The 26,428-nt window shown below is 41.6% G+C and overlaps 2 protein-coding genes across 10 annotated transcripts in view; one reads left to right on the top strand and one right to left on the bottom strand.

Annotated features, from left to right (window-relative positions):
• Window positions 1–4,341, top strand: part of tle2a (TLE family member 2, transcriptional corepressor a) — a 40,135-nt gene extending 35,794 nt beyond the window's left edge. For all 6 annotated transcript variants that reach the window (XM_086089710.1, XM_086089707.1, XM_086089712.1 and 3 more), the window contains 9 exons: window positions 413–539; window positions 1,206–1,405; window positions 1,468–1,547; window positions 1,634–1,883; window positions 2,339–2,586; window positions 2,679–2,826; window positions 2,917–3,067; window positions 3,518–3,594; window positions 3,679–4,341. In XM_086089710.1, coding sequence (XP_085945836.1) covers window positions 413–539; window positions 1,206–1,405; window positions 1,468–1,547; window positions 1,634–1,883; window positions 2,339–2,586; window positions 2,679–2,826; window positions 2,917–3,067; window positions 3,518–3,594; window positions 3,679–3,786 — 1,389 coding nt within the window. In that variant the 3' untranslated portion in view covers window positions 3,787–4,341. The remainder of the gene's footprint in view (window positions 1–412; window positions 540–1,205; window positions 1,406–1,467; window positions 1,548–1,633; window positions 1,884–2,338; window positions 2,587–2,678; window positions 2,827–2,916; window positions 3,068–3,517; window positions 3,595–3,678) is intronic.
• A 136-nt stretch (window positions 4,342–4,477) lies between these two features.
• Window positions 4,478–26,428, bottom strand: part of tle2b (TLE family member 2, transcriptional corepressor b) — a 67,899-nt gene continuing 45,948 nt past the window's right edge. Inside the window, exons 6-20 of one of the 4 annotated variants that reach the window (XM_086089713.1) lie at window positions 25,093–25,167; window positions 22,739–22,919; window positions 21,473–21,489; window positions 20,077–20,205; window positions 18,547–18,600; window positions 14,405–14,572; window positions 14,099–14,240; window positions 12,408–12,577; window positions 12,089–12,165; window positions 10,783–11,032; window positions 9,228–9,475; window positions 8,976–9,123; window positions 8,735–8,885; window positions 7,371–7,447; window positions 4,478–6,095 (exon numbers count right to left, since the gene is read on the bottom strand). In XM_086089713.1, the coding sequence (XP_085945839.1) occupies window positions 5,988–6,095; window positions 7,371–7,447; window positions 8,735–8,885; window positions 8,976–9,123; window positions 9,228–9,475; window positions 10,783–11,032; window positions 12,089–12,165; window positions 12,408–12,577; window positions 14,099–14,240; window positions 14,405–14,572; window positions 18,547–18,600; window positions 20,077–20,205; window positions 21,473–21,489; window positions 22,739–22,919; window positions 25,093–25,167 (1,995 nt within the window). In that variant the 3' untranslated portion in view covers window positions 4,478–5,987. The remainder of the gene's footprint in view (window positions 6,096–7,370; window positions 7,448–8,734; window positions 8,886–8,975; window positions 9,124–9,227; window positions 9,476–10,782; window positions 11,033–12,088; window positions 12,166–12,407; window positions 12,578–14,098; window positions 14,241–14,404; window positions 14,573–18,546; window positions 18,601–20,076; window positions 20,206–21,472; window positions 21,490–22,738; window positions 22,920–25,092; window positions 25,168–26,428) is intronic. The other 3 variants (XM_086089717.1, XM_086089714.1, XM_086089716.1) reach the window with 3 other exon arrangements.

Below are 26,428 nucleotides of genomic sequence, written 5' to 3'. Positions count from 1 at the left end.
TTGGAGGATAAATCTTTGGTGACAATAACTAAAATTGCTATAAGTTGTGATGACTCTCATGCATAGCTGCATTTTTGAGCGTTTTTGAACAGCCCATTCAAGTTCATATTACAGCATCTGAAATGTATTTAAGTCTGAAATTTGACTCGGCAACTCCAAACAAAGCCCATGTCCTGAAGAAGCAAAGCAGCCCCATGTTTGACTGCTGGCATGTTTTTTAATCCATGCAACAGGCTGCTCCTTACAAAACATTGAACTTGTCTCACATATTTCTCAAAAGTCTTATCGTAAATAGGTGCTGCTTTTCAGTGAATCGTTTTGAGTCGACTCAATTCTTATCTTAAATCAATCTATCCATTTTCAACCGTCATTATGGTGGCTGGTGAGCTCATGTATTCATTTCTCTCTGCAGAGAGAGAAGTCCAGCACTCCAGGTATGAAGCCCGGCACCCCAATGTCGCAAGAGTCCAATACCCCTGGACCTAGTGGGCCGCCACAGTTCAGACCCATCCCTGGCAAGCCTGGTGTCGACCCGCTAGGTGAGACCCCATGACAAGTCCTTTTTTCTTCTTCTTCTTCTTCTTCTTCTTCTTCACTGGCTCTTTAAAAACAATCTTGCTGTAGATTTTGTCAGGTTGCTACCAAGTTTGAATTAAGTACAAGTGGATCATGAAAAATTACAAAACCATATTCTGCTGTGCGATGAAGGTGCCGCAACAAGGACTCATTTGCTCAAAGGATTTCTCTCATTGGTTGACCGTGTAAAAAAAAATAAAAAATAAAAAAGCTTGTAGACCTTCCTTAGGCCCGCCCATGTAATTGGCTGATTGCCAGCATGGATGTTGCATGATGTGTGAATGCATCATGGCAGCTATTAGCATATGTGGCAGCCGTCTCTCTCTTTCTCTCGCCCGCAAGCCCACCGCCAACTGGACCCTTATAATAGTGTGCCAAGATGGAATAAATGTGAAGATTAGGAGACTTGACTGACTGCTTCTTAATGAGCATCCATCGATGGCGTGCGTGGCTCTTTCCTCCTGTCATCTCCTGTCAGCACTTTTTAAGCACTGCCGCCGTCAACCGTGTCTGCTGGGAGTTGCAGTACAGTGGCCAGCAGGGGGCACTAGTGTTCTGGCGCTGCATTCAGTGTCAAGATGGAGCAGCATGACTGCGTCATGTGTGATAACCGCAACTCTTCCTCACAGTTCTGGGTCTCAGGAACCCCTTGGTCGTGCAGGGAGCGTACCCCCCGGGGGCTTTCGGTCTGCCCCCTCCCGGGGTCAACGGAGACCTGGCCGGGGCGGCGGCCTACGGCGCCGGCCTCCACCTGGTCTCCCCGCAGATGAACGGGGCGGCGGTAGCGGCTGCGGCGGCGGCGGCGGCGGGCTACGGACGCTCTCCAGTGGTGAGTAAAAAGACAGCAGGGGAGCGTGTATTCGCTAGCAATTGACGTCTCCACGTACACAGGTTGGTTATGAGTCTCCACACCCACACATGAGAGTCCCCGGGTTGCCCGCCAGCCTGCAGTCAGCCGCTTCTGGAAAACCGTAAGTTTGAGCTCGCTGCAATCCTATAAAGTGTTTTGTGTATAAATTGCTTATTGAAAAATGAAACCCCGCCCCCACCCCTCCAGGGCATACTCGTTCCACGTGAGCGCCGACGGTCAGATGCAGCCGGTGCCCTTCCCTCCGGACGCCCTGCTGGGCCCGGGCATCCCTCGCCACGCGCGGCAGATCCACAGCCTGAGCCACGGCGAGGTGGTGTGCGCCGTCACCATCAGCACCTCCACGCGTCACGTCTACACGGGCGGCAAAGGCTGCGTCAAGGTGTGGGACATCAGCCAGCCCGGCAGCAAGAGTCCCATGGCGCAGCTCGATTGCCTGGCAAGTCCTCGTCAGTTCAAGCAAAACATGCGCAACTCATGGAAACACATTCAAATATGTCAATTTAATATAACATGATAAATGAAATATTTGCCTTCCTTAAATTTTGAATAATATAAATTATACATTTATTTTCCATTCTTAATTTAGTTTTAAAGAAATGCTGTAAAACAGTGAGGTCAAAGTCCAATTTTGCATGTTTTAGAGGTTTCCCACGTTCAACACAGCTGATTCATATTTATAGGGTTACTCAACAGGAAGTCAGACTTGCTCCACCCCTCACTAAGATTTGAAATCGACGCTCAAAGAGGGTGTTGCCTGGAAGACCGTTGGGTTGCGAATGGGGAGTGGGTTGGGCGTGGTCTGGCTGTAAAAGTATTTACACGTTTTTGGGTTTGAATTAATTCAATCAACAGATGTATTCAATTTTAAACTGGAATCTCTTCTCCAATCAGAACCGCGATAACTACATCCGCTCGTGCAAGCTGCTGTCGGACGGGCGCACGTTGATCGTGGGCGGCGAGGCCAGCACGCTGTCCATCTGGGACCTGGCCACGCCCACCCCTCGCATCAAAGCCGAGCTGACGTCGTCGGCGCCCGCCTGCTACGCGCTGGCCATCTCGCCCGACAACAAGGTCTGCTTCTCCTGCTGCAGCGACGGCAACATCGTCGTCTGGGACCTGCACAACCAGACGCTCGTCAGGTAACGGCTCGGCCGCCGCCGCCGCCGCGCGACTCCGACAACGCGTCTCCGGAGGAAGCCAAACGTGGATGACGTCAAATCTGTTGCCGCAGGCAGTTCCAGGGCCACACGGACGGCGCCAGCTGCATCGACATCTCCAACGACGGCACCAAGCTGTGGACGGGAGGCCTGGACAACACGGTGCGATGCTGGGACCTGAGGGAGGGACGCCAGCTGCAGCAGCACGACTTCACCTCACAGGTACACACACACGCACGCACGCACGCCATCACGTGTTGCTAGGCAGACCTCCCTCGGCTCCATTCAAAATGTCCACGCTACCATCGGCAGATCTTCTCGCTGGGTTACTGTCCGACGGGCGAGTGGCTGGCCGTGGGGATGGAGAGCAGCAACGTGGAAGTCCTCCACGTGTCCAAACCCGACAAGTACCAGCTGCACCTGCACGAGAGCTGCGTGCTCTCGCTCAAGTTCGCCTACTGCGGTGAGCGCTTTAGCTGACATATAAATATTTTGTGTAGCTATTTTATAACCATAACCAACCTGCTACCGCACGGTCAGCACCTGCTCATTTTTTAAATATATATATAGATTTATTTTTTTGCTTCTAAATATGTATTTTAAAATAAATGATTATTGTTATTTTATTAATTATAATAGTAATAATAATAATTGTTATAATATAGTCATTATATTATTAGAATAATTGTTATAATTATTATTATTTTTAATTATTATAATAATAATATTAATTATTATGTTTTAATAATAATGATTATTATTACAACAATATTGATTTATTTTTATTTTTTTTTGGGGTGGGGGGGGGTTACCAGAATAAACTAGTACACCTTTTTTTCATTCCATCAACATTGAATGTTTAGCTTCGTTTGGGCTTAGCTCCTAATGTTGTGCTCATTTGCGCCCCCCGCAGGTAAATGGTTTGTAAGCACGGGCAAAGACAACCTGCTGAACGCCTGGCGGACACCTTACGGCTCCAGCATATTCCAGGTAACACTCACACGACCTTGATTTAAAACAACCGCCAACTGTTTTATTGTGAAATTTCCTAACGGACTTCCTGTGTGTGTTCAGTCCAAGGAGTCGTCGTCCGTGCTGAGCTGCGACATCTCCCCCGACGACCAGTTCATCGTTACGGGCTCGGGCGACAAGAAGGCCACCGTGTACGAAGTCATCTACTGAACTCTGGCATCAATGCGCCTGTGAAAAACAGACACTCGACTACTTTTTTTGTTTGGGAAGAAATGACCAGAAAAGACTCCAAACCGTTTTTTAACGTTCCAACAAAGCCAGTTTGCGGATAGCTGAGCAAGTGTGGGATTCCTCCAAAGATGTTTCCTTAATTTTTTTTAATTAACAAAATAAAACCTCTGTAGTGGACAAGGCATTAGCAACATAACTTTTTTTTTACATTGTGGACCACAAGAAAGCAGGATTAAAGGCGGCTTTGGAGCTCAGCCCACTTCGGACCAGCCTGATCCAGTTCGGTCAGGTCATGGCCGTACTTAATTTTTGGGGTTTGGGTTACAGCAGTGAACCCGAAAGACACGACAACGCGTGTCGTCAAATGTTGCTGTTTTTGTTGGTTTGTTTTGGTGTTTTGTTTGTTTTTAAGAAAACATGACTCAGCGGTTCTACTGGAGACGTGACAACAGAGCAACATTTGCTGCTTCATGTTCAAGGTTATTTGTTGTTTGCTGACTTTAAATGGATGTAAATAAAGTTCTCGAAAGGCAACGCTGCGACTTCACTTGACTCTGTTTGTGTAGTTAGCTAATTAGCATACCTGCTATTGACAAATAACGTGTTGGAAATGGCCAGCTGTCTTTTCTGGCTCGTGTTTTTTTTTTCTGGAAAGAAAAGAAGTCATGAAAAGGATGAACACGCGTTTATTTTTGCACACATCATAGTATTAGCATCAGTTTGTGTATACAGCACATGGGAGGGAAGACACGGCGCAGAGGGGCAAAGCCTGGACGGCCTTTTCAAGGAAAAACAAACATCAGCTTGTAAAATGTAACCCCAAAAAAAAAAAAGCAAATTCATGGTAATCATACATCCATATACTGTACATACATACAGCCTCATTTGTGTGTGTAATAAGGAAAGAATTAGCATTGTGGCTAACAGGCTGAAAGGCAAGCAGGCAAAAGCATCAACATCGTCCACATGTCCAACTCCTCTTCTGTGTACAAACTATTAAAATAGAAAAAGAAAACTGTAAAAACAAACACCAGTGCAACAGGCCTGTGATCCAAGTGATCGCTAACGGCGTCCCATGAGAATTTAGTAGCTTGTTGTACAAAAAAAAAGTACGATTTTGTGGCAATATTTCTGGATTACTATCTTTCTTACATCATGGGGCCGTGACAACGGGGCACTCTAAAGTGCCAGCACACAAAATCCTACTAGATTCTCGTGAAAAGAATGAAGACGACCAATCGGACTTGGAAACGGCTTCAAGGGGCTTTGTTGATGCTGCCTGTCACCCTTATGGGCGGGGGCGGGGGATGGAGGCGGAGGGGCGAATTTGGGGGCTAAAAAAAAAAAAGAGTTATGTTTGAATTTGACACATCTGCTACAGGCAACCTTGAATACATTACAGACATGCTTTCAAATTCAAGGACGGGACGGAAAATCTAGAAAGAAGTACAAAATGAATGCAGCAAAACGGACATGTTGGGGGCGGGGAGGGGGGGCGGGGCATACTAGTGGGGCCCTCTGTTGGCTGTCATGAGAACAGAGCGGTGCTCATTAGACGTCAGAAGGAAATGGAGAGATAATAATAATAATAATAATGAGCAAGGAGGCTGTTTAATTGGCTGTGTGTCCTTTCCTGGAAGGGGTGGGGGGGGGTACCCCGACCCCTCCCCACCCCAACCTCCTGGGTGACGTGGGAGCTTCCCTGTGACACTTCTCGGCAGGCAAAGCGTGCAGCGGCGGCAGTGTGGGCCTCATTACAGCCTCCCGTGCGTACGTGTGTGTGCGCGCACCTAATGAATCGACAGTGCGCTCTATCAGTTCTCCTCTGAGGGGCGGCGGTGGGGGCGGGGGGGGGGGCTTCTCTTCCTCTGCTGAGCTCTTAATCAGGAAACAGCCCTCATTAGGCAGCCGCCTCCTTTTCATTTACATTCTTCTCACGCACACACACACTTGTGCACAGTATACACTTAGAAATAAAAAAAATGTGTCGTTGGGTTTTCAAGTGAAAGAAATTTCAAGATGAAACTAAAATGTACTATAACCTTAAAAAAAAATTCGTCAAATTCCAATTCCAAATTTATTGTTCAATGTTGCTTTTCAGCTTCTTACTGCAAATGGCGTGGGAGGGGCTACTATGGGATGCGTTAGCGGTTGTCAAGGCAACCAGAATGTCCGCTGAGTCAGTAGACCACCTCGTACACGGTGGCCTTCTTGTCGCCCGAGCCGGTCACGATGTACTTGTCGTCCGGGGACACGTCGCAGCTCAGCACCGACGACGACTCCTTGGACTGGACGAGCGACGTCCGAAAAAGAGGGAGAGAGACATTTGCAATTCAATCCCATGATGAACACGTGCCGATCACCATGACGCACGCGTGCACACTGTGGCGGCTCGTTAGCCGCTAACGTCAATAGCGTCAATATCATGGTGGCTATCGGGTCCACGAGAGCGCTGTTGACCTTCAGGCGCGTCGCGACCTCTCGGCTTGGCTAAGAACTCAGCTCAAAATCAATAAAGTTCTTGTTGTGACACATGAGGGGGAAAATGAATTGCAAAGTTTGAAGGACAGCCAAGTCACACACAAGAGAGAAAACTAAAAAAATAAAAAATAATAAAAACTAACGCCTTTACATGGTCTTTTTTTTTTTTTAAGACACCTTACATGGTTGTCTTTTTTTTTAAATGCCTTATTATACATGTTTAAAAAAAAACGCTTTACTATACATGGTCATTATATATATATAAAATACGCCATATTATACATGTTAAAAAAAACACGCCTTATACATGGTCATCTTTTTAAAATTGCCTTACTAAACATAGTTATTAAAAAAAAAAAAAAAAAAAAACGCCTTACTGTATAAATGGTCATTATATATATATATATATATATATATAAAAACTTACTATACATGTTAAAAGAAAACACGCCTTACTATTTACTAACATTGTCGCTTAAAAAATGCCTATGGTCTTAAAAAACAAAACAAAAAATGCCTTACCATACATGTAAAAAAAAAAAAAACACGCCTTATTATACATGGCCATTTTTTTTAAATGCCTTACTAAACATGGTTATTAAAAAAAAAAAACCTTACTATATCCATGGTCATAAAAAAAACGCCTTACTGTATAAATGGTCATTATATATATATATATATATATATATATATATATATATAAAAAACTTACAATACATGTTAAAAGAAAACACGCCTTACTACTTCCTTACTTACATTGTCGCTTAAAAAATGCCTATGGTCGCCTTACCATACATGTAAAAAAAAAAACTAAAACACGCCTTATTATACGTGGCCATTTTTTTAAAATGCCTTACTATACATGGTTATAAAAAATAAAAAATAAAAAAACGCCTTACTATACATAGTAAAAAAAACACGCCTCACTATATACATGGTCGAAAAGAAAAAAAAAGACAGTTTTTTAGGATTGCCTGCCTTGCCTACTGGCAAACTACACGTCTCCACACACATAGATGTGGGAAACATGGAACAAGAATGAGGTGACAGTAAATCTAACTTAGCAAAAAAAAAAGGTTCACCTGGAAGATGCTGGCTCCATACGGGGTCCTCCACGCATTCAGCAGGTTGTCCTTGCCCGTGCTCACAAACCACTTGCCTGCAAGCAAACAAAAACACACAACGCAAGATGAAACACACCGTGTGCATTGCTGCGTGGGTAGGGTTGCAAACAGGGGTTCAAATTTGTGTTTTCAACTTGGGTTCGGACTCCAAAATAGGGTTTCAAAATAAGGTTGGGGTTTCAAACGAGGTAGAGTTAAGATTTCAAAATAGTTAATTTTAACTAGGGGTAGGGTTTCAAATAGGGTTTCAAACTAGAATTAGCGTTTCAAATTAGGCTTAGTATTCAAATTGGGGTTGCAAAATAATGTTAAGATTTCAAATTAGTGTTTCAAATTATGGTTAGGGGATAAAACTAAGAGTAGGGCTGCAAAATCATAGTTTTAAATTCGGGGTAGGGTTTTCAAATTAGAGTTTAAGTTTTCTATCTAAGTGCAGGGTTACAAAATAGGGTTAGGATTTCCAATTACATTTTTAAACCTCAGTTAAGGTTTTAAACTGAGGTTAGGGTTTCAAAATAGTGCTAGGATTTAAAATGAAGGTTTTAAACTTGGGTTCGATTTTAAATAAGGGTATGGTATCAAATGAAGGTTTCAAACTAGCGTGAGCTTTTCAAATTGGGGTTTCAAAATAGGATTAGGATTTCAAATTAAGGTTTCAAACTATGAGTAGGGTTTCAAATTAAGATTTCAAGTTAGGGTTTTATACTAAAGGTGTGGTTTTATTAGAATTTCAAATTAGGATTTCAAAATAAGATAGGATTTTAAATTAGGGTTGTGGTTTCAACCTAAGGGTAGGCTTAAAAAATAGGGTTAGGATTTCTAATTTGATTTTTAAACCTGGGTTAGAATTTCATATTAAGGTTTCAAACTGAGGTTAGGGTTTCAAAATAGTGTTAGCATTTAAAATGAAGGTTTTAAACTTGGGTTAGATTTTTATATCAGGGTTCCAAACAAAAAGGTAGGGTATCAAATGAAGGTTTCAAACTAGCGTGATCTTTTTGAATTGGGGTTTCAAAATAGGGTTCGAATTTCAAATGAGGGTTTCAAACTATGAGTCGGGTTTCAAATGAGAGAGGTGGGGTTTCATTAGAATATCAAATTAGGATTCAAAATAAGATTAGGATTGGATTAATGGTTTCACATTAGGGGTAAGGCTTCTAAATAGGGTCAGGTTTTCAGAGCAAACTGCTGTTGCTATTCCAAATTAGCTTTCAAACGAGGGTTAGCGTTTCAAATGTGAAGCGTTTTGTTTGCAAGCTACGGTTGCTTTTAAAAGTGCGTAACAAATAAAGTTGAGGTGAGTAACAGTGCGCCGCGCTCACCGCAGTAGGCGAACTTGAGCGAGAGCACGCAGCTCTCGTGCAGGTGCAGCTGGTACTTGTCGGGTTTGGACACGTGGAGGACTTCCACGTTGCTGCTCTCCATCCCCACGGCCAGCCACTCGCCCGTCGGACAGTAACCCAGCGAGAAGATCTGCCGATGGTAGCGTGGACATTTTGAATGGAGCCGAGGGAGGTCTGCCTAGCAACAAGTGATGGCGTGCGCGCGTGCGTGTGCGTGTACCTGTGAGGTGAAGTCGTGCTGCTGCAGCTGGCGTCCCTCCCTCAGGTCCCAGCATCGCACCGTGTTGTCCAGGCCTCCCGTCCACAGCTTGGTGCCGTCGTTGGAGATGTCGATGCAGCTGGCGCCGTCCGTGTGGCCCTGGAACTGCCTGCGGCAACAGATTTGACGTCATCCACGTTTGGCTTCCTCCGGAGTCGCGTTGTCGGAGTCGCGCGGCGGCGGCGGCGGCGGCGGCGGCGGCCGAGCCGTTACCTGACGAGCGTCTGGTTGTGCAGGTCCCAGACGACGATGTTGCCGTCGCTGCAGCAGGAGAAGCAGACCTTGTTGTCGGGCGAGATGGCCAGCGCGTAGCAGGCGGGCGCCGACGACGTCAGCTCGGCTTTGATGCGAGGGGTGGGCGTGGCCAGGTCCCAGATGGACAGCGTGCTGGCCTCGCCGCCCACGATCAACGTGCGCCCGTCGGGTAAGATCTTACACGAGCGGATGTAGTTGTCGCGGTTCTGATGGCACGAGACGAAGACGGAAACATACGGGATCACATTTTTTGTATGCGTTATGTATTTCAAAATAACCTGCTCAAAATGAAAGATTTTGTATTGCACAGGTTATTGGAAGTTCTATACCACTTTTTTTTCAGACTGATACCACAACGAGTACAGTACTTACTCATACCGAGTATCAACATCTGTAGTACTTTTGATTGATAACATTTCGTTTAACACAATGAAAAAACTGTGAGCAAAGACTTTCCTTCAGATGATGATTCACCAAAACTTCAATAGGATAGCGCCAACGATACTGCTGAGGACAACTTAGTCAGTGTTTGTTTGTCTGAAGTATCGGTGTCTGGTATCGGCAGACTCTATGAGTACCAATACGTACAATGAAGGCCGGTTTCGGTACGCGCCTATCCCTAAATTATGCAAAATAAAAGGTAAAGGTGCTTTTTATTGATTTAAACTTACAATTTAAATTGAATTATAAATGTTGTTATATTTTACTTATTGTACTTATTTCATTTGGTTTTATATATATTTTCTTTTTATATTTTATAATCTTTATATTTTTAGCATTACATTTACAGAGTTAAACATTTATTGGAATTGATTTATGAACTTTTCTTGCACTTATGTGTAATATATTGATATAATGATGAATTATTATAGTAATATTTATTTATTTTATGAGCGCATAATTGTAAATGTTATAAAGTAACATTTATATAGGACACTGCTTTTTTATTAATCTGATATTTTTAATTTATATTTTAGAATATTATATTTCATTATACATTATTTATTCCGATTTATATGTTCCATAATCTATGTTCCATAGAAATTATGTGAAAAATATTTACTAATAAACACAAATCTATAAAATGCAAATCAATAAAATTAAATCCCAAAAATGTAATTCACTACTTACATTGATTTTATATATTTTATACTGATATTACTTTTGGGCTTATGTACATGTTATATACAATTGATATAATCAGAAAATAGAATGTAAAAATATTTTAAAATATAATACATGTAAAGATTTATTATGAATAATATTTTTTATTAATTAATTATATACTTTTGTATACTGTTTTGTATGAAATATACATTTAATTCAAAATATGTACATTGTTTATTTGTTATGTATTTATATTATTCTATTACAATACCATATTCGATATACAATCCATACGAACGTATCCACGATGATTAAACGTGTTTTTTAAAAGTGCAGATTTCAGGAAGCAACATTTTGTATTTTCCGACCATCTTCCATTTGTCAATTTGCGGTGACGAGGACTTGCCAGGCAATCGAGCTGCGCCATGGGACTCTTGCTGCCGGGCTGGCTGATGTCCCACACCTTGACGCAGCCTTTGCCGCCCGTGTAGACGTGACGCGTGGAGGTGCTGATGGTGACGGCGCACACCACCTCGCCGTGGCTCAGGCTGTGGATCTGCCGCGCGTGGCGAGGGATGCCCGGGCCCAGCAGGGCGTCCGGAGGGAAGGGCACCGGCTGCATCTGACCGTCGGCGCTCACGTGGAACGAGTATGCCCTGCGCAGCAAACGGCCGGGAGGAATTGACGGACAAGATGAAATAATCCATAAATGTGAAACTATCGAGCCTGCGGGTTCTTGCGTCAAGTGGAATGATTTTTGCAGTGGGCGGGGCCGAGTAATTGCACGCTGTCGGCAGTGCTAATTAAGGATCGATAGCGGAGCGGGTGCTCGTCAGGGGCTACTGATGTGAACCATAATCGCGGAGAATTCAATAGACAATAGACTGCCACCAGGGGGCAGCATAATAAAGTCAGGAAGAAAATACAGACGACTTTCATAATAACTTTGTCCCATTAAACTACAATATGAGGGTTTTTTTCAGAGGATAAAGAATATATATATTTGTGAGTAGTGTTATATTGTCTGTCTTCATGTGGTGATTTGCTGTTAGTGTTACTCATGAGTCCGTCAATGGCAGTTTGCATTGTGTGTTAGCATTAAGCTAACGGACAGCGAAATTGTTTTTGAATACATGTGCAATTTTCTTTTCCTGCTTAGTATGATATTAAACAGGGTTTATGCAGGTATCATCAAATCTAATTTAATGCAGTTTTTAATGCAACTTAAAGCTAATCTAATGACAACGTTGTACTACACAATTAATGATAATAATAACATGAATAATTAATCACATCATTTGTACAGTCAACTCACGATTAATCATAAATTAATCGCACATTGTATGTGTTCTATATGTACATTAATCATTTATTTTTAATTCATAAAGTTACAGTTAACATTTGAGTTATATATTTGTGCTGAAGTCATTTTTCTGCCACTAGGTAGCATTCGTGTTTCATGTTGGACATTGTTTTTACAGTGACTCCTTTAAACAACGACAACAACAATCGTATTTAAATGCCTCTCGACATCGTATTTATTGCTTCTTGATGCCATTTCAGGCCTTAACTTCAGTACAATCAACTTTTAATGCTTTTTAATGAACGGGAATGTTAGCCAAGCAGCTACTTGCTGGCAAGCGAGACATTTTTGATTCAACTCTTGATGATTATTTAGGTGATGAAAAAAAACAACAACAACAACAACTCACGGCTTGCCGCCAGACGAGCCGGGCAGAGAGGACGACAGGCCCGGGGCCCTCAGGTGAGATCGAGAGTCATAAGCCACCTGGTGGGCGGCGGGATCGAACAAAAACAAGGAATTAGAGCGCGTGCAAAGTCTTTAGAGCGGACGAGTGTAACATTAGCATTTCCGTCACGGACGTGAGCAATTGCAAAGTTCTCGCGCTGTCACAACAACACAGCCAAAGAGCGACTGCCTGATAAACTGCATCTACTTTTGAGCGCCTGGCATCAGACAGCGCGGCATAAATCAAAGCGGGACGGCAACAAACGATGCGGCTCACTCACCATGGGGCTTCGGGCGTACGCGCTGGCGGCCGCGCTGATTTGGGGCGAGAGAGTCAGAGCGCCGCCGAAGCCTCCGGGACTGGCCAGCTCCCCGTTGAGCCCTGCGTGGGACACCACGCCAAAATGAGCCGGGTATGAACCGGGGGGCACAGACATGGGGCTGCGCAGTGCTGGGAAAGTGAGGAAGAGGAGGAGAGGAAAAGAGGGACGACAACAAGGCATAGCACAGGCACGGTCACAGTGGGGCTGAAAGGAAATTAAAATATACAACTATAAGATGCCACATCCTCCCAAAAACGTATAAATACGTTCTATTTGAAATATTAACATGACGTATTTATGCTTTTTTAAAAAATTTTATGCTAGAGCATACAGAAGGCTTTGATGCAACCTCGCAACCGCACAAAATGGTTGAAGCAATGGTAGTTATTAGAAAAACGGCCAGCAGGTGGCAGCAGAGTAGAAGAGATCAACCAGGGCCATGTTGCAAAAAGCTTTTTTCACCACTGTTCTGTGAATAATGATGAAGAAACTTTGCTATATTCTAATGCTAATTGCTGCAAAACGGAAACAGATACAAATGTGCTTTTTTTTTTTCTGATGAAAGAAGAGACTTTAATCTTTCTTTTGGTAGGTTCCTTGTTTTTATAGCAAGAGAACAGAATATTCTGTGGACCTTGCAAAATCTGTCAAAATCCTTCAGTGAAAATGGCTGAGAGTGAATGAGTTAAGCATACTTCCTTTATACCAATTACTACTTTCCTGTCAACCAAGGTTTTGGTGACATTTAATGGCATCTTAAGCAAAAAATAATTAATTTGTAAATAGCTAACCGTGAATGTTCACTATATTAATTTTTAATATTTTATTAATATAACCAGTAATTACAGTTACAGCATAAATAATGAGGAGTAATGTAATAGAAAAAAGAGAAAATAGGATATAGGAAATGACGGGCAGACACTAGGTTGTCTCATTAAAGAAAGGGAGAAAAGAAAAATTTAATTAAAAATTTAGTAAAAAACCTTGGAAGACTTAATTTATACATTAAAAATAAATTTGGCAAATTTTGTACGTAATGTTACATTTTGCACATAATGGTGAATTTGCTTTGGACTATTCTAAAAACTGCTCACCAGTCGGGATTTCCTAGGAATATTGCAGAAATTAATCATTAAAAATGTAAACATTGTAGCAGCTTAAAGCATATTTGCATCTGTTTCCGTTTTGCAGCAATTAGCATTAGAATATAGCTAAGTTTCATCATTTTATTCACAAACCTGTTGAATGCATTGTCAAAAAGAGCTTGTTGCCACATGGCTGGCTGATCTCTTATACTCTGCTGCCACCGGCTGGCCGTTTTTTGCAATAACTACCATTGTTTTAAACGACTTCTTCAGGTTAGAAGCCGCATCAAAGCTAGCATTAAAAAACATAAAGAGTATAGATACGTTTTTAGGAGTGAAGGACAAAGTATTAAAAAACATATTAATACGTTTTTTTGGGTTAGAATAGGTTAATTGGTACCCAAGAAGTAGCTCTGGCGACTCCCAATCTGTGCAAGATATAACCTCAACTTTTGGAACGGAACTAGAGAAATAAGTGTTTTTCAACATATTCCTACTTATTGAGATGCACCTGCAGCAAAAAAAATAATAATCAAAAAACGATTGAAGCCGTGCTGTTCTCACCGAGGGGGTCCGCAGCAGACGCCGCTTTGCTGACCAGGCGAAGACAGGAAGTGCTGGGACCGGGCGCTCCCGGGGTGAGGGCCTCGCGGTGGGATGGCGACGGGGTGCTGGACTTCGACAAGGGCGACTGGGATTTATCCATCTGTGGATGACAAATTGTTAACAAGAATGGGAATAAATGGGGAATTTTGAGATGTCACTTATGGCGAGACTTCGAAACGAAAATGGAATAGACAGTAGGCAAGTTCTTCTGACTTGAAATGAAAATGAAATCTTATCATATATTGCCAAGATGTAGTATCTTGCCTGTGCAGGATCCTTGGCCTTGCCTGGAGCGGGACTACAAGGGTTGGGGGTGGTGGGGGCCTCTGCAGGGCCCGAGGAGCCTGGCAACTCTTTCCTTAAGGCGGGGGCCCGGTCCAAACCGTTCCCACGGGGTGAATGCGGTGGACTGCCGACAGGGGAGTTGGGCTCCTGAATCACAACAGGGGAAAGATACAAGATACCCAATTCATTTTTTTATCAATTATTTTTTTTCAGATATGTGCCATTGCTCGGCTGTTTTTTTCCCCCCCGTATTGAGTTTTAAAAATGGTGGCAGTGAACTTCACAAGAAGCAGCACAATGCCCATTTAATTATCTGCTTAATCATTGAAATTCTATTAAGTATATTTTTATTTATTGCAATATTCTTGAGTGCTATTTTTCTAAATAAATAAAATAAAATGAAATAAAAAAGAAATGAATGTTTAAAAAATTGCGTTAGTATTTTGGGGGCAATGTAACGGATTAAAGTCATTTGTATTTGATTCAATGTGTCAAGATGATTTGGCAAAAGGCTGTTTTAAATTACGAGGAGGCTCATTGAAAGAAAATTAAACTTGTAAGTCGAGGCACTACCATAGTACTCCTTTTTCATTTTTATTGTGTATCTTTGTTATTATTAACTCATTCACTGCCATAAATTCATTAAAAAAATAAAATAAAATAACAATTTGGGGAGACAGGCAATTACATTTTTTAACTCATTCACTGCCATTGACGCTTATAAACGTAAAAAAAAAAAATAATCTTAACTATTTCTATTAGTTTAACCCCCCCCCCCCCACACACACACACACACACTTTGTTAACAAGAGTATGAAATCCTAGACTTTTTTATTTTAATAATCTTTTCTTTTCTTTTTTAAATAAAAGATTATTAAAAATTAGGGACGTCAGGCGATAATTTTCTTAAAAATATTATAATTAATTGCATAACTTCAATAGTTAACTCACGATTAATCACAAATTCTAAATCTGTTCTAAATGTACAATCTTTTTTTTTCGCGGTTTTCATACTCTTGTTAACAAAAGTGGAAAAAATTAGAAATAGTTCAAATGAATTTTTGACGTCTATAGCCGTCAATGGCAGTGAATGAGTTAATTGTAACTAATTAATCACATGACTTAACTAGTTAACTAATGATTAATCACACATTTTATATCTGTTCTAAATGTACAATAAAAACAATTCTAGGTTTTCATACTCTCAAAATGTTAAACTAATAGAAATAATTCAAATACATTTTTGACATCTATAGCCGTCATTGGCAGTGAATGAGTTAAGTATATATGATGACAGAGACGACCACTTTTAATAAGCATACTCTCGTTCGAATATGGCACAATGGGGTTAAACTCATCATCTGCAGTTATACGAGGCTGCAGAGCCACCTCACATATAATCCCTTGGCGACCACAACATGATTTCAGGCGACTCAGCATATATTGTGATGTATCGCGACTCAGCAGTGCGCAACATCACACATCGTCCCGATGTCTAGAATAGATGATGATGATGATGATGTTGGCTATTCCAGGATGCGGTCATCACTTTAGCCCAAAATCCCGCTGCCTCCCCGAGACCGCCTTGTGCTTGACTTAGCACTTCTCACCGGGTCAGCAACTGCACTACACGCACACACCATAGAACAGAGAACTACCCCCCCCCCTCCCTCTCCCTGTTATTACACACAATTGTCTGCTTCTGTGCCGGATGCCAGCAAGGGAGCACTTGCGCTTTATTGAGTCAAATGAAAATAGCGAGCTTTTCGATAAAAGCACAACATTTTGCTCACTGGAGGATCCTTTGTAAGGATTAGTTGGATGAAGCCGACTGTAATGAGAAGGGGAGGAGGGAATGGCGGGGGTTGCACAGCCAGAGGAGATATAAGAAACAAAGATGCAGATTACAAAAAGATCATCATCATGAGGGAAGGGGGAAAAGGGGGCGGTGCAGGTTATGGAGAGTCGTCGCCTCGTGTCTGTACGATTTAAGATAAAATCCTCGGTAGATCACTTATTTTTAACAGTGTTGAATGATTACGGTGTATTTGCAATTTTACATGATTGATAAGAAAAAGACAAATTGTAACTTTTGTGTTTTTGGTGCACACATACTCATAAACTGCTCAGATACCATGACACCGATACCAGCTTTGCAACATGTAATGGCTTAGTTCACTCGATATAATACACACACGTGCATTTGAGCTGATTTATTTTGAATGGCAAAAAGGTAGCACCATCTGGTGGACAAATGTAAAATACTAAAAAAATTTTTTTTTTATAGGATTACATTGATTTACGTTAAGATAAATGTGAGAGCAAAAATCGTCTTTTCAATGGGACATTTCTTTTGTAGCTTTGCCATTTTAAACCAATGAACTTATTCACTCCCAGCCATTTTCACTGAAGCAACCCCCTTCACTCCCAGCTGTTTTACTGGATTTTGACTGATTTTGTTTGCAAGGCCCACAGAATATGGTGTTCTTTTGCTATAAAAACATGGAACCTACCAAAAGGAAAGATTAGTCTCCAAAAAAAAAGTATATTTCTGTTAGCAATTAGCATTACAATATAGCATAGTTTCATCATTATTCACAAATCTGTTTAAAACAGAAAAAATAGCTTTTTGCAACATGGCCCTGGTTGATCTCTTATACTCTGCTGCCACCTGCCGGCCGTTTTTTGTAATAACTACCATTGCTTCAACTGTTCTCTTCAGTTCAGCATCGAAGCCTTCTCTATGCTCTAGCATAAAATAACATAAAAACTTATAAATACGTCGTAAAATAGAACATATTTATATGTTTTTGGGAGCAAATGAGTTAAAGGACTTTAGTTTGAGTATTTCCAACTCTCCCCAAAAGGTAATTTTGTATCAATTTCAATGGCATCGAGGCACACGCATAAACGGTGCGAGTGAGCACGCGCCCGTTTCACAAGACAAACGCGAATGTGCAGCACGCCTGCTAATTTGTTCACACGCACCAGCTGAGGTTCTCACATAAAAGATGAAATATCGAGCCGGACAAACGAGAATCAAATAAACGGCCATTTTCATGTGGGGATCCATCGCTTGTAATTTCATGGCACAATAAATGTCATTTGTGTCATATGAATGAATCATGGAATTAATTAGCCGTGTCAGAGATGCATTCAAGTGCTGTATGGAAAAAACAAAGAGGATAAAGAATGAATACGACAAGGCTGGAGAATTCTATTACATCCTAAGCAGGCTTGTTTGTCACGCCGTAATAAAATATGTTTGCAGCATACATGGCTTGAGCTCAGACAAAGTCATGTGACTTGGTCACGCCCGCCAACGTTAAACATTTCTTGACAATAATATCTTATATGCGACCCCAGTAGTCTAAACATGACATTCTGATTCATATTATATTTGTGGAATAAGAGTTGTGAAGCAAAATCCAGCCGTTTTGATCTCAGGCGGCGGCCATTTTGCCACTTGCTGTTGACTGAAGATGACATCATAGTTGCTCAGGGCTCAAGCAACGACCAACCACAGCTCAGCTATTTTCTGAAGCTGAGCTGTGATTGGTTGTTACCTGACAGCAAGTGGCAAAATGGCTGCCACCCGAAATGGATAAAAAACGGCTGGATTTAATCTGTGGTTATATTATATACTATTGTCAAGAAGTTTTGGTGGGTTGACTTCCTCTTTCAAAAAATTGAAACAAAATCCGTGCTAACGTGAGCGAATGACGTTTTAACCGATTCGCACCTTGCGCTTTTCCGAAAAATACACATCATAGAGCAAATGAGAATTGTTTTAATAATGCTAAATGTTAGAAGGAATGCACTAATACAACGCGTAATATGTAAGCATATTTTTGTTTTGGGGGGTTCTGCAATGGATTCACTTTCTTTTTTTTTTTATCAGACTTTTTGAATGAATCAATCACGAAAACTGAAGTTCACATCTGCAGCAGCTGCTGCCTCACTTAAAACGTCAATCATCTTTCATCCGGTTTGGATTTTTGTCACCCTATTAAATGCTGCGAAGTAGCGACGTACTGTGTTATTTTGGGTGTCATTTTTGTTGCGAAAATGTTGCAAACAAACGTGCGCCTTTGCTGAATAAACTTTGACGGGGAACCGACCTCGTTGGACACGTCCACGACCAGATTGTCCTCGCTTTTGTCTCCATCGCTATCCTGCAAGTGAGAAAAGACACCAATATTTGCTATTACTCTTCCCCACAGACACACAAGAGACACTCAAGTGCTCACTGAAAGCTTTCATTACATCGAACGAGCTTGTGTCCACGCGCACGCACGAACCGATCGATATGTCAATATCCCTGGCCGCACTTTTTGCCTCCCTCTGCTGTCGGTCCCGACTTCGACACTGCGCCAAACATCTGCCGTCACACAAGCTCTCTATTGATCGCGCGCGCACGCAAGTTGCTCTTTCGCCATCAGCCCACATTTTTTTGGTCGACTTTCCACGAGACACCTTCCTCTCTCTCGCTCTCTCTCTCTCTCTCTCTCTCTCTCTCTCTCTCTCTCTCCGTTTCTCTTCCTACTTTCTGGGGTGAGAATGATGGGATTTAGTCGCCGTGGCAACTGAGCTTTGATGCCATCAGGCTCCTCATTGATGAGTGACATCAGTGGCTAATTAATGCACAGGCCATTTCTGCGGCCGTGTGGTCAAATTGAAATGGAAAAACAAGAGACTGAATGAAAAAAAGATACTCACGCTCACAAACAAGTTTTGTAATTGCGTACAATTGCCACAAGATGGCGGCAAAGTACTTAAGGAAGCTCAGGTAACGACCAATCGCGGCTCACCTCGTCTCTGAGGCAAAGTCATCCATGATTGGTCGTTACCAGAGTTCTGAGCAACTGTGATGTCATTTTCACAAAATGGCCGCCCTCAGAGATTGATAAAAAAAAAGTGGATTTTGCTGCTTAAAATGGAAGTCAACCTTCAACATTTCTTGACGATAATATGTTATATGTGACCTCACTAGTCTAAACATGACATTCTGATTATTATTACATTTGTGGAATAATAGTATAATAGGGATTTTGCTTTCTAACTCATATTGCGTTCAGCCATTTTCACTGAAGCAACCCCCTTCGCTCCCGGCTGTTTTACTGGATTTTGACAGATTTTGCAAGGCCCACAGAATATTGAGTTGTATTGCTATAAAAACATGGATTCTACCAAAAGAGATTAGAGGGGAAAAAAAGTATATTTCCATCCGTTTCCGTTTTTGCAGCAATTAGCATTAGAATATAGCCAAGTTTCATCATTATTCACAAATCTGTTTAAAACTGTGGGGAACGTGGCCCTGGTTGATCTCTTATACTCTGCTGCCACCTGCTGGCCGTTTCTGTAATAACTACCATTGCTTCAACCATTCTCTTCAGTTCAGAGGCGGCATCAAAGCCTTCTTTCTGTATGCTCTAGCATAAAAAAAACATTTTAAAAAAATGTATAAATACGTCTTTGGGAGCATGGTAATATTTAAAATAGAACGTATGTATACGTCTTTGGGAGCAAATGAGTTCATCAGAATACTGTGTTTAGACTAGCGATGCTACAGTAACACATATTGAATGTAAAGCAAATGTTGTGTGTTGACTTTCATACAAACTGTATTGTTCATAACAGCGAGCACATACGTATGAGTGCTCCTTGTCGTCGCAGCGTCTCCTCTTGGCCTCCGCTCCTCCCTGCGAGGAGGCGTAACCGCCCGATGGCCCCTGACGCTCCTCCGGCGGCTGGCTGTCCGTCGACGACGCCGACTTACTCTGGGAAGGAAGATAACGGAAGGAAATTAAAGGCGCTGAGCAGTGTTCAACGGGTTCTCGCCACCATGCCAAGCAGGTCATGGGGGAGGAGCTGAAATTCCTTGGGGGGGAGTTGGCTCAAATATTTAGCTTGGAGTTGGCCCAAAATCGGTTTGAAGGGAAATAGTAGAGGAATTTACCTGAGAAGTAATATGGCAGTGTGAAATACAGTTTTCGTTATGAGGCTGTTTATGATCAAAGAGTCGGCTTGTTTGGGCAAGCAGGGTTCATTTTAAGCCCCCCCCCCCCACCCCCCTCCGTGGGGAGGCGCATCACAGCAAAGGAAGTTACTCTTGGGGAGGACAGGAAGGAGGAGAGGAGGAATAACACGACGGAGCTCGCCTCACTTCCATGTCCAACTCAAACATGATGCCAAATGTTAATTCATCTCTTTACTCGCTGCTTCCTGAGAGGATTGTCTCTGTTTTAAAGTCAACACTGGATATGGAGCAATTAACTCGTGCTCGGAGTTGGACTGCAGCTCCGTGTCAAGGGAGATGGAGGCTTTTCTGTTTCGGCATAAAAAAAAAAAAGCACAACAAATTCCCATTTACTTGTTTTAGATCATTTGAACACAAACCTACCAAATGAAGCTTATATGATACATATTCATTAGTTTGATAAAGCCTATTTATTAGAAATGCATAATCCTAAGGTTTATGTATTTAGAATTAACAAAGTATAATGACTTTTTTATTTTTACATTTTTTGAGATGTCTGCATTCAGTTTCATCTCAAAAACATAAAAATGCAGTGTCTAGTGTTTTTAAAAAAATTACAAGTTGTGTATTCAAGTTCACTAGCTTAATGCTAACACATAATGGGAAACACCATTAACAGGCTAAGAAAATGCATCCATGTCACGGATATTTGAACAGACAACATTTTTTGTTTTTGTTTTTTGGGGAGTCTGGAACGGATTAATGGCATTTCCATTCATTTGAATGGGCACCGATAATTTGAGATCAACACACAACTCACTTGTATGTCTGTTTTGAGTTATTAGTGTGTTTACAAACAAATGAAAGACATACCTCAAGGCACCACTGTATAAAAAAAAATGACCACGCTATGACATTTGAACATTTGTAGCTGAGCTGTTGCAGGTGAGCACACCGCAAACGAGTCGCCGGCGTGGCAAAGCCAGCGGCAGCTTTTGCAACATCCACTTGGCTGTGCTCGTGTATTTCACTTGCTTTATCAATCTCACACACACGCGATGACTTACCCTGCTGGGTGCTCCCTCTGGGATTGGGCGGAGAAAGCATGAAAAGAAGAGACAAAAGTCAGATAAGAGGGATGAGGAGTAAAAAAAAAAAAAATTGACGTCAGTGCTGATGATGCAACGGCGGTTAGCAAAGGTTCGGCCCCTCTTGCTAAAAATACGATTGACCACACAACATTCACAAAGATGTGCAGATACTGAATGAACACAAACAGCTCTTTTTCCTCCTCTTTTTTTTTGTTTTGAAACATCTTTCCAGCCCTGACTTTTTTTTTTCCACGAGTCTCTTGGCGCTGAGCCTGAAACAGATAAGCGATGCTGGGGAGGTGAAGGAAAGTTCAAGCGTTCAGGGTTCTGTCCGCACAGTGCCAGCAATCTCAAATAGTTCAAATGAGGGCCACATTGGCACTCTCTTCACTTTTCATTTTCATCGTTGACAGTTCAAGTTTAACGACAGAGTTTTGCCTTAGGAATGCCCGTTTAGCTTCATGCTAACAAACAATACAAAACACCAAATAGCATCGATGTTGGTATTACGTTTGCAGCTTTTTCTTTCTTTCTTTTTTAATAGCTGATTTGATCAATTTTGTTTGCTACAAAAGGAACTTACATAATTATAGTTTTTTTTTTATGTTGGAAAATGTTGTTTGTTTTGCACCCCAAAAAATTAACGATTGTTTGAATAATCGTGATTTCAATTATTCCGAAAATAATTGTGATTCATATTTTTTTCTCATAATCAAGTAGTCCTATTTCATCACATGTTGGCATTATTATTATTATTATTATTATTATTAGAGCTGGGGGGGGGGGGATCATCTAAGTCCACCACAAAAATTGGTCGATCTGCCTCGAAACGGGGACAAACACATCCAAGTAATCGATGATGCAAAAAAGATTTGTTCGAGGCAGCCCTAATTATTATTAATAATTCATCAATAATGTGAAGACGCTAATCATGTTAACAATTTCTCAAAAACCACAATGCTGCATCAATGGTGAGCTTTTTTTTTTTTTTTTTACAGGCCAGCGGGCACCATGTTGGTGACCCCTGCTCTGGTCAATGGACATCTGAACAAAAACTGTGGAGTAACACTTGTCGAAAAGTAATATAATACTCACAGGCATGTATTCTTTATCCTCTGCAAAGACCAACTCATATTATTATGTTCTATTGAGCAGTATTGAATTGAAGCTGTCCGATTCTAGTCACATGTTTAGTCACAGGCTAATTAGGATCACGGCACGTACGCTGTACTTGTGCAATACCTCTAAGATGCTCTGGGTCAAGGTGGTTGCGCTCGTCCTTGGCAGCGAGGTGGGCGGACATGCCTAAGGCCCCCGTCAGCGCCAGCAGCCCGGAGCCCCCCGCGCCCAGAGACAAGCCGGACGGGTGCGGCGTGAGGGGGATGCCCGGGGCGTGGTGGGACAGGTGCTGGAGCTGCTGCTGCTGTGGCCACAGGGGAAAAGAGAAGGGGCGGGGGACGAGAGGGCGGGGCGGGGACATTATTAGGAAGGAAGAAAAGAAGATGGTCACAATGAAGTGCGAGAGAGGAAATCACAGGAAGGGAAGTTGATTAGCGGATTAAGAGGTCGACACGGTGGATAAAAAAAAGTAAAGACGGAAAAGGAGGAAATTGAATCATCGGCAAACATGAGGGGAAAGATGTGGAGATGACGATCGGGCCGGGTGAGGTTTGACAAGATGAGATCATAAAACAATTCATGTGTTCAGAATAAAACAGCAGAAGGGAGAGAAGGGCAGGGAGATAATATGATGAATGAATGTTTTGGGGGGCGGATATCGATTAAGGGGACAGAAGAGGATATTGTTGACAAGAAAGGAAGAATGATAGAAGAGTATAAGAAAAAAAATGGGGTTGTCACAGGAGTTTTTCAAGCTGCAACAACGAGGCACTCTAACGATGCCACGCCCGTGAAAAGCTCCTGTCTACAAAAAAATTTAAAATAAAAATCCCCTCCTTTCTCTTTCCGCCATTTCTCTATGTGATGTTTGCGCACTAATGGCCGACAACGGGGCGCTCTAAAGCGGTCATGTAAACTAGATTGGAGTTTTTGCCGTGTATGAAGCTAAAAAAAAACCACAATAACAAATGGAGGAGCAGCTCGTCAGTCACTCGCACCTTGGCAACAAGATTGTTTGTAATGCTGAAGGAACTTGGTACTTAAGGCAGACGCGAATGTGAACAGGTCTCCGCCAAGGTTGGAAAATACCCGTCCACCGAGGTACGGCGTAATCTGTGTACGTACGTACCGATATGTGACGAGGAACGGCTTGGTCTCGCACCGCTGCACACCAATGTCAGGCTTAATGTTTAGCAATAAATCTCTGCGGATGACGATATCCGATATCTATTTGAAGGTGATTTGTTTTTTGTCTTTCAGACAAGTGATGACGTTGTGGCGGCCCCTGATGGGAAAAGCCAAAAGCCATAACGGCAACTTTTGGTGCTGACAGCACATTTCATATCTGTTCTAAATGTATAATAAAATGTACTATAAAAATATTTTTTCTAAGTTTCATAATCTTGTTAACATAAAAGAGGAAAAATGTTAAACTTATAGAAATATGGCTGCATCGTTTAGTCAATGATACAGTAATTTCATAACAAATCATAAAATTGAGTTCAAATTAAAAAGATGTACTGTACTGTCAAAAAGTGTGATATTGATTTGTGTCATTTTTCGGCCACTAGATAGCATAATTGCATTTATAAGACATTGGTGTCAGCTCAGTGCATTTTTCTTTTCATATTAAGAGCTATCTAAACTTTTACATGAAGTAACTTAAATTTGTCAAATATAACTTGACCCCATGGTCTCCACAAATATATGCATTATTATTATTAAAATGTATTACTGCAAAATTTCGACATGGACACAATCGCGCGTTAAAGAAATGAGTGCCGTAAAAGGAACTTTAAATCAATTCAAAATTAACATATTAATTTTAACACAAAAGCAGATTTTTTTTTTCTGTGGATTTTGTCATATGAGTTGTGGTTAAAGCTAAAAAATGTTTAAACAAAAAAGGAGCGGAGACTTGTCCACTGTCCACACGCAGCACATCAGTGGCATTAATTTGCTTGATTTTGAATTTCTGCCAGACTTTGTGTCACTTTTGCGTCCACTAAATGCAATTCAATCCGCCGGTCCGTGAAAGTGAAACAAATAAAACTTCAGTTTCGGTCAATATTGAAGCTGTCACACTTTGGCTAGTTAGCATGTCACGCTAACGGCTAACGCCACTGTTTGTTGCTACCGTTGTCCTCCTCACGAAGGCACAAAAGCACCACCGTAAACAATCCTGAAAATTTGCTTCATTGAAGAACATCTGCAGTAGAATTGGAAGAGTTTCGGAAGTGAGATGATTTTTCTAAGTGACTTTTTAGCGACGCTTTTAAGAGCTGTCCATGCATTAGCGGCCCAAAAAAAAAAGAAGCTTGCCAGCAAAAATACGGCAGGTGGACAAATTGCTCCTCCACTCAAAACACTCTTGAGAAAGTAGTATGTGAGAAACAGTGAGAAAAATCACATGAACACAGAACCTAAAGACTAGAAACATCCTTGGCTGTTATTGTGTTTGTGTGGAGGTGACTCACCCCGATGATGGCATTGAGTTCAGCCATGGTCACCTGCTTGGCTCGTTCCACTGCTTGCACCACCTGTTGTTGGTGCTGTACACACGCACATACACGTACACAATGTCACATAACTAAAATTTAAAAATGATCGCCGCATATCAATGATCACTTAATTATTCAGCAGGGTTTCTACAGGTATCAGTTCAGTTTTTCATACTGTTAATTTACATAAAAGTGGGAAATACAAATGTGGTTGTATGTTTTAGTTCATTGATACAGTAATTTTATAGTGAATAATTCATAAAGTTAGAGTTAACAATGAGTCATAGATTTGTGTTGAGGTCATTTTCTGCCACTAGGTGACATTAGTGCTTCATGTTGGACGTTGGTTGCTCCAGGCCATATTGTTCATCGTAACGCAAATATTTTTTATCGCATTTATTTTTACTAAATTGTGTTGTAGTGACTACACAACGTCGTCAGTAAAATAATTGTATTTCAATTATTTCAATTGTATTTAATGCTTCTTGATGTCATTCAACGCCTCAATTTTAGCAAAATCCATTGAATTACCTTTAATATTTTTTAATGAGCTTTGTTCAATAAACATCCGCCCATGCTGACATACATGCCCAAAGACGCACTAGACTTGAAATCCAGCATGTTTATCCAATGTCTCAATGTAATCAGTCACACACATGCAAACACACACACACGCGCGCACACACACACACACACTGTGTCAATATTGATCAAACTGACAGAGCCGTGACCTCCCTGTCTGCAGGATGCACATTCATCAGTGCGCGCTCACACTGGGACCAAAAGAAACATGTCTGCAGATTTGTATTCTGCGCACGCACAAACACACACGCACAGACACACTTTCACCTTACATTGTTTGCAGCGTCACACACGCCTCAGGCAGATTGCTAAATGCCAGCGATTTTTGACCTTAAAAAAGCTCATTTGCTACAAAAATCCCCTTGCGCTAGTGAGGGCATGTTGCCCTCTTGTGGTGGAAATGTGCACTGGGATGTCAAGTTCTTCTGTCATACCTGATGATTAAAAATCCCAAACAGGACTTCTAAAACACATAAAGTTCCCCGAGATCCATGCGCTTCAGGCACCTCAAAAAGCGATTTATCGGTCACACTGCACCGTGCTCAGGCCCGAAATATTTGTGGCAGTGACGCATCCAAATGGCTTCCAAATTATATGAACTGATGATGTGGGATCTGCATTTGTTTATAAATTCTTCCGAAAGCCCAACAATTGTCGCTTTGATTTTCCCATTGTTGTGAGTATTGTTCGATCCACTGAATGTTGTCAAATAAATCATTTTTAACTACCA

Source organism: Leptonotus elevatus, chromosome 11, assembly GCF_054856555.1.
Source record: "Leptonotus elevatus isolate MCC_2025b chromosome 11, RoL_Lele_1.0, whole genome shotgun sequence".
Lineage (NCBI taxonomy): Eukaryota > Metazoa > Chordata > Actinopteri > Syngnathiformes > Syngnathidae > Leptonotus > Leptonotus elevatus.
Note: the sequence above shows the minus strand (reverse complement) of the source record. Positions and strands in the feature narration are given on the sequence as shown.